This window comes from Eublepharis macularius, chromosome 8 (assembly GCF_028583425.1).
Source record: "Eublepharis macularius isolate TG4126 chromosome 8, MPM_Emac_v1.0, whole genome shotgun sequence".
NCBI lineage: Eukaryota > Metazoa > Chordata > Lepidosauria > Squamata > Eublepharidae > Eublepharis > Eublepharis macularius.
The window spans coordinates 120,718,818-120,731,540 of record NC_072797.1 but is presented as its reverse complement, the minus strand read 5'-3'; the positions used below and the strand labels follow the sequence as shown (position 1 = coordinate 120,731,540).

Genomic DNA, 12,723 nt, shown 5'->3' with positions numbered 1-12,723 from the left:
TGTTTGCTATCAAGAACCTTGTCTGGTGTTTGAAGCTCTAAGATAGTAAGTTAGCCAAGAATGTGCCCCCCTTTAAAGCAGGAGACGCAGCTATTGTTGGCATTTCTGAAACCCTGTAAATATGATCAGCTGAATTGATCGGGAGCTTCTTCTTACAAGGGGCTCCTTGCCTGTGACCTCCTTATCTTTGGGTAAGATACTTTTTTGGACTCATGTAATTGCTCTCCCTAATGACTTTTGTAATTGTGATAATGGGCGGTATGCTTTTCTGTTGATTAAGTTGATGTTAAGAATGCTAAATAATCATGTTGTAATAATGAAGGCTTAGAATGGAAGGAGAGGTTCTGTGATAGTATTACTTGTGCACCAGGTCATGAACCTAAAACGTTATCTGTGGTCTAACTCTTGCCAGGAGTTAAATGATTTGATATACAAAAGCTAACTCAGGGCTTCTTAAGTGCCCACCTATATCTGACCAGAGTCATCCAGAACCAGCTGTATCCACAGATCTTTCAGAGGCAAGGTCAGTGCGCAATCAAAGCAAGTATGAAATAAGATTTCAGTCGCCCCAGACTCACATGTGCACAATCTATCTATGGTAAAACCATAGCATTTTCAGCAGTTCCTAGAATGGACTGATGTCACTGTGGATTTTCCCCAGAAGTGAATCTAACGTCATCAAGCTGATGGTCATTTTTTAATTTTTTTTCCTGCCACCACTTAGAAGCTAGGGAGAGCAGATCTCCTGACTAGAAATGGGCATGAACCAGAAAAAAACTGAACCATGTAGTTCGTGGTTCATCAAATTTCATGAACCATGAACTTTTACGAACCTACCCCTGCTTCATGGACTGGTTCGTTTGGTTCGTGAAAACGTCACATCCAGGTCAGAAAATCATCACTTCCGGGTCAGGAGAAGTTCACTTACGGGCCAGCAGACGTTCACTTACGGGTCAGCAGAAGGTCTGCAGGAAATTGATTGATTGGCACCAGGCTGTCTGCAGTGACAAACCAAAAAACAAACCAAACGAACCAGCTTAAAGTTTGTGGCGGTTCGTCAGAAATGGGATCTGACGAACCGCTGGTTCGTGCTTAATTTTGGTTCATATTTCAGTTCGTGCCCATCTCTACTCTTGACCCTCACCACAAGCTTGAAAGCCTTACAAGCAAAAAATTGCTTGCATCTAGGAGACTTCTCCTCTATTGCATGATGTTTTCAACTTGCCAGCCCATGTCTTGCCAGCCCTGACTTCTCCAGATGCAGAAGCAACCATGTCTTATTCTTAGATTTTGATAGTCTGTTAATTTCTTATCAAGGCTTACTTGACAGCTTTGAGGAAGATTAGCCAGAATTCTGCTTTCTTTACCACTATGAAATGTGTATTTATATTAATGAATGAGACTTTGATACTTCACTGGCTGATGATGAGAAATTATACTCTAGTCATTTTCTCCCTCTTTCAAACCGCCCCCCACCCCGTGTTATAAAAGTAAGAAGACAAGCAGTTAGTTGAACAATAATAATCCTGCCCTCCAGGGTAACTATTGAACTATTGTGTCCCTACTTCTTAAGAATGTTAAGTAGATGTAAACATGGAACTGAAACTTGAGCTTTTAGTGGAAGCGTTTTTTATTTACTTTCATTCATGTTATAGCTGAAGCAGGAATTGATTTTACATTACTTATTGGTCCCTCCTGCTTGCAATGTACACCACATACAAGAAACAAAACCGAAGGAGAAATACCATCCGTGAAGGAACTTTGTTCACTTAGAGTTGCCAGGCTTCCTGCTATAGCTCAAGACCTCCTGCTGCCAGCCGTTTCACGCGACATCATTATCCTGCTAGTCTGGAGACCAAGGGCAGGAGGGTAGGTCGGACCAGCAGGAATCCTCCTGCCACAAGCGTTTAAGTGATATTCTTAGGATCCACAGGTAAAAATATTCACACCTTGGTGCTAAACATTATCACCTGCTAACAAGCTTCAAAACAAAGTTAATATACACATCCTTTTGCTAAATGGAGGTGACTTTTTCATCCTAGGTTACTCACTGACCAGAAAAAAAGACTTCTCCTGATGCAGTTTCTAGGGTTGCCCGGGGGGGGGGGGATGTTCTGTCTCTTCTATAGAGGCTTAATGGGCTGTTTACCAAGTGCTGTTTACTAGAGATGGGCCCGATCTGAATTACGATTTCACACACACACACCCTGGATTTTGGCATTTGCACCATCATGACTCAGTTAATCGGTTCTGTCCACGGCATCCGATCCAGTGGTCGGGAGTTTGCTTGTTCGGGACTTGATCGGATGGGTCAGTTTCTGTTCGGAATTGCAGACACTCTGGCACCAGTAATTTATTTCTGGGGGAATGGAGTCAGGGGAATGAGCTGTGTTTGCCCTCCTGTCACCCTCGAAACATGAATGGAAGCCCAGCTTTCCTTGATTAGCAGGCTTCCTTCCAACCACGGAGCAGCAACCCAGGGGAGGGAGGGGGAAGGGGGTGTTCTGAAGCCATGGGCACAAAGGAAAGGCAAAAGGCAGCACAGGAGGCTGGGAGGCCGCCTGCGCCGTTCGCCTTTTCCCAGGACAAGGGGCGGCCAGCTTGCGGGAAAAGCAAAAGGCAGCGCAGGTGGCTGGGAGGCCGCCCGCGCCGTTCGTCTTTCCCCAGGACAAGGGGCGCATGGGCAAGCTGGCTGCCCCTTGTTCTGGGGAAAGGCAAAAGGCAGCGCGGGAGGCTGGGAGGCCACCCGCACCGTTCATCTTTCCCCAGGACAAGGGGCACGTGGGCAAGCCGGCCGCCCCTTGTCTTGCAGGGCAGGTGAATGGTGCAGGCAGCCTCCAAGCCACTCACACTGCCGCCAGCTCTGCAACGCACCAGGACAGCCGGCTTGCTGCATGCGCGGGGGGGGGGGGGGCGACCCAGGAGCGCATGCATGCACGCGCGCAGGAGCCTGACTACTGTTGCCCTGGGCGCTGGCAACCATAAATCTGGCCCTGGGAATGTCCCCTCCCTGAGGGGAGGCGGCTCGTTGTTGGGTTAAAAACTTCCCCCCCTCTACTCTAAGTATGTGTGTGTGTGTGAATGTCCCCTCCCTCCCTGAGGGGAGGCGGCTCATCGCCGCCTCCCCCTGCCCACCAAGCCTGGCGGCCGCTGCCACCAACCACCATTCCTATATCACTGGAAACGGAGGGGCGCCCTCCTGCTTTGGTCTCCCTGATTCCTGATTCCAGACCAGAAATGAGACTTGATCAGTTAGAATTGGCTACCTGCATTTGGCGGCAGCCCAGATCCACAAACAGCTAGATCGGAATTTTTTTTTGGATCGTGCCCATGTCTACTGTTTACCTCCATGCCATGAAAAGCTTCAGCTTTCCACATTTTAAGCCTGTAGTAAAAGGATAAGATTTCTTATTTCTCCAGGAGGCCTTAGCAGTTAAAGACACAAGAGCAGACACCATTTTTCTGGTTAGTTGGCAACCAGGTAGAAAAAGACATAACTGTTCATTCAGTGAGTGATGAGCTGAGTTGACCCATGAATCTGAATAACCACACTTGCATCTTTATTAGTGTATAACAATCTTTGCACCCTGCCCCTACCCAAGGGAGATATGTAACATACCATTAAAACAATAAATTAATCATAAGAAAAGTAAAAACCAGGAAAAATGGACACATTCTCAAGACAATCAACAATCCAAAGAAAATTACCAGGAGTTAGCAAAAGGAAACTGTCTCACTTATCCCAAGATAAAGGCCAATGAGCAGATATTTTGAGGATCACAACTGGCATAGATCAGATAGGGGGAGACAGTTCCTAAGGCACAAGGTTGCTCAGACTTAAAAGCAAAATAACTAACTAAATAAATTCTGAATTAAGTTTTCAAACAGATAGACAGGCAATGCAGATGTTTCAAAATGGGAGCAACAAGATGGGCTGCTGCAATTTGTACCAATGGAAGCTTCAAAGTTGCCTTCAAGGGCCAACCACATACTGCCTCTTTCAGTAGTCAAGCCAGGTGTTATGAATTTGCACAAAACACCATTTAGAAGGCTGAATGTAAATGCAAGTAAGAATTAGTGGTGTTGAGCTTCGGTTTGACCATTACTAACATAGTATTATTCAGCCCAACACAGTAGAGTTGCCATGTCCCCTTACCATCCATGTGGGAGGTGGGTGACCTGGCACTCACCTTTGAGATGTGAGCAGAGCACGCACACTTGCGTTCCTGGGCTATGTGATAATGTCACTTCTGAGAAGTGATGTCATCATGAGGCCATGTGCTGCCCCTGGATGTGCTCCCACACTCTGCAGTGGGCCAATTTCAGCCCTTTTGTGGCTAAATCAGGCCCGTTCGTGCAGAAATTGGCCTGCTGCAGAGCACAGGAGAGTTGCTGGGGCATCGTGATAGGCCCTGCTCATGTGCTTTGCAGCAGGCCAATTTAAGCCCCAAACAGACTTGATTTGACCCATTTGGGGCCCAAATTGGCCCACTGTGGTACATGGGAGCACATTGCAACACCTGGGAGCATGCCCTGGAAGGCGCAATCACCCGCCTTTTCTCCCACCAGCCAGGTAAACAGGGGTGGTGGGTGGAGAGTGGGAGTGGGGGATCCCCCTCCACCAGCAGGGGACTGGAAACCCTACAACACACTTTTGGGGGCTCAGAACAGGGTGTCCTTAACCAGCAGACTTATGATATAGAGCAGCTGCTAGTTTACATAGAAGAAATCTGTTACTATTATCATTCTTTCCCTTTTTAATATAGTTTTCTTTGTCTTCCTCAATGGGCTTAGAAAGGTGTAAATCTACTCAGATGGCAGTGTTAGGGACAGGGTTGCCAGATGTCCAGAGACAAACGTCCTGTTCCTTTAATAGAGGATTAATGGGATGTTATTTCCCAGGTGATATTATTTACCTATATGCCCATTTCCACACATTGAGCCTTTATTAAAGGGGCAGAACATTTTTTTCTCCAGACCATTAACAATCCTGGTTAGTGAGCAATCCAACGCAGGTCTGCTCAGAAGTAAGTCCTATTGATTTGTGTGTTTGTGTACCATCAAGTCTCAGCTGACCACACAGGGTTTTCAAGGCAAGAGATATTCAGAGGTGGTTTGCCATTGCCTGCCTCTGTGTAGCAACTTTGGCCTTTCTTGCTGGTCTCCCATCCAAATACTGATCAGGGCTGACCCTGCTTAGCTTCTGAGATCTGAAGAGATCATGCTAGGCTCATAATGCAAGGCTCAGAGGAACACGTAGTAATCAAATTCTGGTCAGCTAGATGCTTCATTCATTGTATCCTCTGGTTCTTTTTTAAAGCTAAATCTTTAAAAAATGTGTGCACTCAAAACATTTCCGGAGATTCCAACCTGAATGCAGGGAAAGGGAATCCCATCTAAAGAAGAATCCAAAGACAAAAGCCACCAGAGTTCTTCACTGTTTTTTTTTAATGTTTGCATTGGATGGTTTCCATTATTCACTTCTTCTTTCCAGCTGGCCAAAGGTGTAAGCTGCTGATATTTACCTGCTGTACTTGCTTATCCTTATCCTTTCTGTACCTGCTGATTTGCCCCTGGAAGTGCTCCTCTTTAAGCAGGAGTAGAAGTAAGCTGGTACTGGTAAAAAAGTGGCACCTCCCATCTTATGCTCTGACCCCCCCCCCCCCAGAAATATTTCCTGGGTGTTTTCTGCAATGTTTAATATGTCATGTTTTAATTGCTTTTGGTTTCAGCAAAAGCTTTTGGTTTTTTTGAAATTGTAATTCAGATCGTGCCCATGTCTAGTTACCAGCCTCCAGGTGGTAGCTGGAGATTTCCTGGAATTGCAACAACTCATCTCCATGTGACAGAGGCCATTTCCACATGACTTACCGGCCTCCGGAACATTGTGCAAAACATGTGGAAGATAGCGTCTTCTCATGCGAAATAGTGCCAGGAAGATTCTATCATATGGGAGTTTTGCAAGATAGCGTGTCTTCCTGGCGTGATTTCGCGCGAGAAGACGCTATCTTCCATGTGTTTTGCGCAATGTTCCAGAGGCTGGTAAGTCGTGTGGAAATAGCCAGAGATCAGTTCATCTGGAGAAAATGGCTGCTTTGGAGGGTGGACTCTATGGAATTATACCATTCTGAGGCCCTGCCCCTTCCCAAACTCCACCCTTTCCAAGCTCCACCCCCCAAAATCTCCAGGAATTTCTCTGCCTGGGTATTCAGACCATGGGCATGCTCAGAGGTGTGAGCTGAGGGGCAAGTGTTATGCAGCCTCTTTGATTGGGACCACCTAGAAGGTGTTTGCTTCACTTGTATTTGCTTAAATCGATGGATTGTATTTTGGTAACTTTCTGCTTTGGGTTCCTTTGGGGAGAAAAGCAGCATACAATGCTGTGAATAAACAAACATGTAGGCCTCCTCTTAGCATCTACATTCTCTGTTCAGAATCAGCATTCCTGAGCAATAAACAATATGCCTCCCTCAAACAATAAATGGCCAGATCTTCTCTCTCCCGTTGATATGAACCTGCATGTGCCAGAGTTTCATGTAAACATTGGAACATCCAGGCTGGCAAGTAATTTCACAATTAGGAAGAAGGACTATGATTATCTCTTGCACATATGCACATATGTCATTTAATTAAAGCAATATCAAGATGACTGGACATGTGAGAGGGCCACAGCTATAAATCTGTTGTGTTCCAGAGTCTATGAATCTCAGTGTGGGGCCTAGAGTTCTCCTGGAATTACAGACAATTGCTAGACTACAGAGATCAGTTCCCTGAAGGAAATGGCAGCATTGGAGGAAACACTGTGGTATACCATAGCGTGTGCCCCCTGAAGCTACTGTATATAAAAGTCTAGAATGGAAGCCCTAGAGGGACATCATATCCCCACTGAAGACCCTTCCTTAACCAAATTCAACACTCCCCAGTAGAGATGGGCATGAACCAGAAAAAAACAAACAAACAATGCGGTTCGTGGTTCGTCCCATTTCACAAACCACGAACTTTCATGAACCTGACCCGGTTTGCGAACCGGTTCATTTGGTTCATGAAAAGTCACTTCTGGGCCACTTCTGGGTCAGCAGAAGGTCACTTCTGGGTCAGCAGGTCTGCAGAAAGCCCATCCCCTGTTGCCTAGGAAACTAATTGATCGGTGCCAAGCTGTCTGCAGTGATAAACTGAAAAATGAACCAAATGAACTCTCCTAAAGTTCGTGGTGGTTCATCAGAAATGGGCTCTGACGAACCGCTGGTCCACGAACCACAAACCGGCCTGGTTTGTGCTGAACTTTGGTTCATATTTCAGTTCGTGCCCATCTCTAGTCCCCAGACATTGCTTCCAAATCTCCAGAAATTTCCCAGGCTGCAATTGAAAACCCAGTCCACATATGAATAATTGTGTGAAAAAAGACTCAAGTATACAAAAGCAAGTGATATACATAAATGTGAGAACAAGCTCTGCAATCTTCATTCCCCCCTCCCCTTTACACTGACCAATATTTACGCAGTTGTTGATTACAGGTTATTCATCAGATGCCTGAGGATTACTGGGTTGGATGGATTAAGGACTATCTTAGCTATCCTTGAAACTATTTAACTGAGTTACATGGGATTATAGAACATTAATAAATATAAATACCATGTGTTCTACTGCAGCTTAGCTGACAGTTCATTGGCAAATAAGCCAGCACAGGCAGATAAACAAGAATTTTCGTTGCCAGAAATCTGTAGTCTTCCAGCCACCATTAATTGTCTTTGGATGACAAGAAGAAATGTGCTCATTAATACTAGATTTGGAGAAATAATATAGTGAAAACCGGAGCTGAAGCCCTGTCTATGAAGAGTGACGCTGAAAAATGACTGCTATTATAGAAATATATCTTAATGGTTTCAACAGCCACTGTCCTCTTTTGTGCAAATTTTAAAGCCATTATTATCCCCTGCCCTAACCACAGAAATCAAAATGTTGTCCCAGCAATTGATGATTCTAAACCAGTACTTATTTTTCTGGAATGAAGTTATTCAGCCTGACGCATTTCTATTGTCATGTGTTTATAATATATACACATAATGCAAATGCCAACCTCCCCTGACATGTCAGGGCCAAAACACTGCTCTGAGAGCAGGGTGCAAAATTGCTGATGACGAAGGATTGCTGTGATGGAACTTGTTTCTATGGAGCGCATCAGAGGTGTGCAGGTGTACTAGATGCTATAAGACAAGAGCCCACACATTTGCTGACTCTGCGGGCAGTTTTGGAATGTTGAAAACAGGTACTACGAAATGGTTGCTGGGGAAAGCATAAAGAAGCACAAAAGGACTGGGGCTGGTCCAATCAGAAAATGTTGGCAAGTTCCAAATTAAGCATTCCCCTCGGATGGAGGCAGCTGTTTCTGAATGCATGTTCCAAGCAGACACAAAATAGTACTGACTGCACCAATGAGATGCAAGAAAGGCAGGAATAGCTCTTTGCTTTGGGGGATAAGGAAGTAGGCACCGAGCACTATGGCAGCCACTACATTGTGGAACACTGCTGCGAGGCATGTGGTAGGAGAACCTCAGCTACCTTGTTACCGTGCCCTTGGTAGAGCAGTAGCATCTCAAGAGGGTATTATATGGGAGGGGGGGACAAAAATGCCCCATCGACTCATCCACAGCTATCTTATTCACAGTACAAGCCTATGCATATTTACTCAAAAGTAAGTCTATCAGGTCACTCCCAAGTTCACGGAGATTGGATTGTAAGCTTGCATTCAATTTTATTTTCTACTTCTGCTACAAAGGACACCGCTAAGACCCCTTGTTCCCAGTGATGTACTGGTACAAGGGACCCTCACTGGCATAGCACCAGCATTACATTAACAATACACAAACTTTAGCAATTGCTGACTGTTTTATCAGTCTGGAAATAGAGGTATGGGTGCCTACTAAAGTCACTCATACCCTTTGAAGTTCTGAATGTGGTAACGTATCTGCTTGCAGACAGAAGGTGCCTGTATTTGCAGTTTAAAAGATGAACCAGTGGGTGATGTGAAAAACTTCTACCTGTCATCACTCACCTTACTTACTTCCATCCGGAAAGTTGCCTCAGGGAGGCCTGGCAGGCAGGCACATGGGGGGTGCCACCAGCGAGTGGCCAAAGCCCCCGCCCCCTAGAGTCCACCGCTTGTACATGGGGCAAAAGACAATTGGTGGTTCTCATTGTGTCGAATGGGAGTTTCCTGGGGGCGTTGGATTTGGGAATGTGTAACTCCAAGATCCACATTGCAATCTTGACCAAACTTGGGTGATGGCTGGAGGGGAGCCTGCTGAACACTCCCTGTGAATATGGGCTCTCTAAGTCTAACGGGGGCTGCTCTGGTGCTGATGAACAACGAACAATGAACATCTTCATTAACGGGACATGTTCGTTACTGTTCGTCTGTTCATGTTCGTCGGTGGAAACGAACAATGAACAGCATGTTCATTTTTTCCCTATTCATGCTCATGTCTACCTATGATCAGTCAGCATAGACAAGGCTGACCATAATAGGCTATAGATCCAGAGGAATTAGCTGTGTTAGTCTGTAGTTGCAAAATAGTAGAGAGTCCAGTAGCACCTTTAAGACTAACCAACTTAAGACTAATTTGGTTATTCTTAAAGGTGCTACTGTACTTTTTACATAATAGGCTAGTTATATATAATAACATATAAGGCTCTTCAAGTGTGACAGCCATCCTGAACCACTGACAGCATATTATAGGCATTTTGTTATTCTGGTATATGTTTTAAAACAAGGTCTTTCACATCATGTAAGCAGCCCCATGCTATAATTATGCTGAAATTTGTCATGGTTATCTATAACATGATGATGATGATGATAAAATTTGATTTATATACCACGCTTCAGGACAACTTAACACCCTATGAGGTGGGTGGGGCTGAGAGAACCCTAGAAGAACTGTGATTGATCCAAGATCACTCAGCTGGCTTCAAGTAGAGGAGCGGGGAATCAAACCCGGCTCTCCAGATTAGAGTCCCAGCACTTTTAACCACTACTCCAAATTAGCTTTCTCACCCAATAATTGTCTAGCTGGAAAGGCCATGTTGCTGAATGTAGCTCTTCCAGACCAAGTACAACATCCTAAAGAGCCCTCCTCTCCTTGCCACAAAGAAACAGGGCTCACTTCATTCACCTTGTGTCATTGCAATAGTTTCAGGTGGGTAGCTGTGTTGGTCTGTGATAGAAGAGCAAGATTCAGGTCCTGTAGCACCTTAAAGACCAATTAGATATCCAGGGTATAAGGTTTCAAGGCAAAGCTCCCTTTGTTAGACATCTGACAAAAGGAGCTTCAACTCTTGAAAGCTCATACCCTGGGAATTTAGTTGGTCTTTAAAGTCCTACTGTACCCGAATCTTGCCATCCCATTCCTTGGTGTGAAGTCTTATATGCACACAAAATCATTTTTGTTTTCACAGCCTTGGGTTCTCATTTGACCCATGCTGGGAAAAAATGTGAAGCAGAAACCTTCTGCTATAGATGTGGAGGGTAAGTTCCAACCATCGTGAACTTTCAAGGAACCCCCTTCTCAAACGCAGGCTATTCTTTTTTGCTTCTTGTTGTCCTTTTAGGATTACTATGTGATTCACGAACAATAGAAACCGCTGATGAAATTTCTATGCAACTTTAAAACATTTATCTAGTGCAACCTACCTTCCCTGCCCAATACTTCCTTTCCTTGCTCCTATCTTTAATTTTCGTCTCTTCTGCCTTTTTCTAAAAAAACCCTCTTTTTTGCCACTTCCCCATCTATCAGAATTCTTTTTGTCTACCCATTGTTTACTTTGGAGATTTTCTCCAGTGGTCTTATCCCCGGATCCCCTATTTCTTAGCTTCCCTTCCTACTTGGACTTTTTCCCCTGGATCTCAGCCTGCTCCATAAGCTACATTTTAAGGTAGAGTTGCCAAATCCAGGTTGGGATATTCCTGGAGATTTAAGGATATAATCTTGGGAAGGAGGGTACCTTGTTAGAAGAGGGGCACCTCAGCAGGGTATAATGCCACAGAGCCCACCCTCCCAAGCAGCCATTTGCTCCATGGGAAACTGATCTCTCTAGCCTGGAGATCAACTGTAATTCCTGGAGATCTTCAGGTCCCATCTGGAAGCTGGCCTTTGTGAACTGTTAATCCCAGCCTAGCTAATATCCTTTAAGCATTCCAACAGCTTTGTTTCCCAAGCAGCTGTAATGTTTATAGACATTCAGTCCCAGTTCAGGCTGCGAGTACTGAGAGTTTGCTACCACAAATGCAACAAAACATAAAATGCCCTGAGGTAGGGTTTTTTTTTTCAGATGCAAGAATTTATTTATCAGTTTGCTTTTTTAAAAAATAAGCCAGTCCAAAGGGCCTGACAATCATATACCAGAGGAATTTGCATTCTCTGAAAAAACTGAAGCTGCACAAAGCAGGGTTTTAGAACAGCCAGCCTAGCTCTAAGGACAGGTATGAGTTTTACTCCTTAATACCCTCAGGAAACATAGAAGACATCAGAAAAAGCTTGTCACTTCTCCAGCCTAAGAAAAAGCAGCAGAATCAAGAATACGAAAATCCTGAAATGGCTGCTGTTGCATAAGTACTCCGTTGCTGATGAGAGTTAGTATCTCCAGACAGCCTACGATGACACAACACCAATTCATATAATGCCTAACAAAATACAGTCTCTTTTCCAGCTTCTGGAGACATCCTTCTTCGAAGAGTTTCTTCTGTTGGCTCTCATTATCAGTACAATCCAAACCAGCCTTTTTGCAGCAGCTTTTAGGGGCAAAGACGGAGCCCATTTGGAGATGGGTTGGAAGAGCCAGTGCACGCCAATCAGTATAATTGTAGATCCCACAGCACTCCAGCTGCTGTTGTATCACGTCCACAGCCTCATTGCTGGGATAATTTGGAGCCGACCTATTGTACAGATGAAAAAGAGCGTCCATGCTGCTTTTCAGCTGATCAGCTACCTGCGCAGAATAGAGCTGTGTCGTAACTGCTGAGGAGGCTTCCAGGCAGAAGAGGACGACTATTAGGTACATCAGTGTTCCCTGATGATATCGAGAATTCTTTACAGGGGTAAACATTGCCAAAGCACCAGTCAGGAACAACAGAAAAGCAGCTATCACGGCCAAGCAGCCTGGCAGAGGAAAGAAGGAATTCTGAAAGACAACTTTGTAGTTTTTGTAGGTAAGGATCACAACGGCACCACCAAACAATAAAGCCAGAGCCGCTCCCCAGAGAAAGAAGCCAAGAAGGGTCAGGAAGACTTTGGCAAAAGCTCTACTCCAGGTCTCACTGGCGCAAGATAATGGAGGACTGAAACTGGAATTGAAGCATGCCCCTTTCATTTTAGAGATAACACGCATCTTCAGAAAGAAAATTTGCAAGAACACCTAATGTAAAATTGAGCCCAGCTACTTTCCAGGTAAAGGATGTGTGTACAAAGGGAGCCTGACCTCACAAGTAATATAACAAAGGCCCTTGTCCTGCAAAGCCTTATAGTCCCATGAGCCTCTCCGAATCTCAATGCTTATTTGTAACAGGTGCGCAAGTAACTGCAGGATTAGGCAACAATTAAGTGTAGAGCTAAAAGAGTTATCACACTTGAGTAAGCACACCTCATAACCCTCCAAGATGAAAGCAACCAACTTGGCCTGGGGTTTTTTATGCCTGCCTATGCTTGCCAACTTCCAGGTTGGGCCTGGAGA

The 12,723-nt window shown here is 44.9% G+C and overlaps 1 protein-coding gene across 1 annotated transcript; it reads right to left on the bottom strand.

The window, feature by feature from the left end:
• Positions 1-11,547: 11,547 nt before the first annotated feature.
• Positions 11,548-12,369, bottom strand: LOC129334261 (tetraspanin-3-like). Its single transcript, XM_054986202.1, has one exon. It carries the CDS (start codon positions 12,361-12,363, stop codon positions 11,548-11,550), a length of 816 nt encoding a protein of 271 aa, XP_054842177.1. The 5' UTR covers positions 12,364-12,369.
• Positions 12,370-12,723: the final 354 nt, after the last annotated feature.

What these genes read in the sequence shown, in the direction of transcription:
- LOC129334261 (XM_054986202.1), bottom strand. Translation starts at nt 12,363, where the DNA reads ATGAAAGGGGCATGCTTCAATTCCAGTTTCAGTCCTCCATTATCTTGC.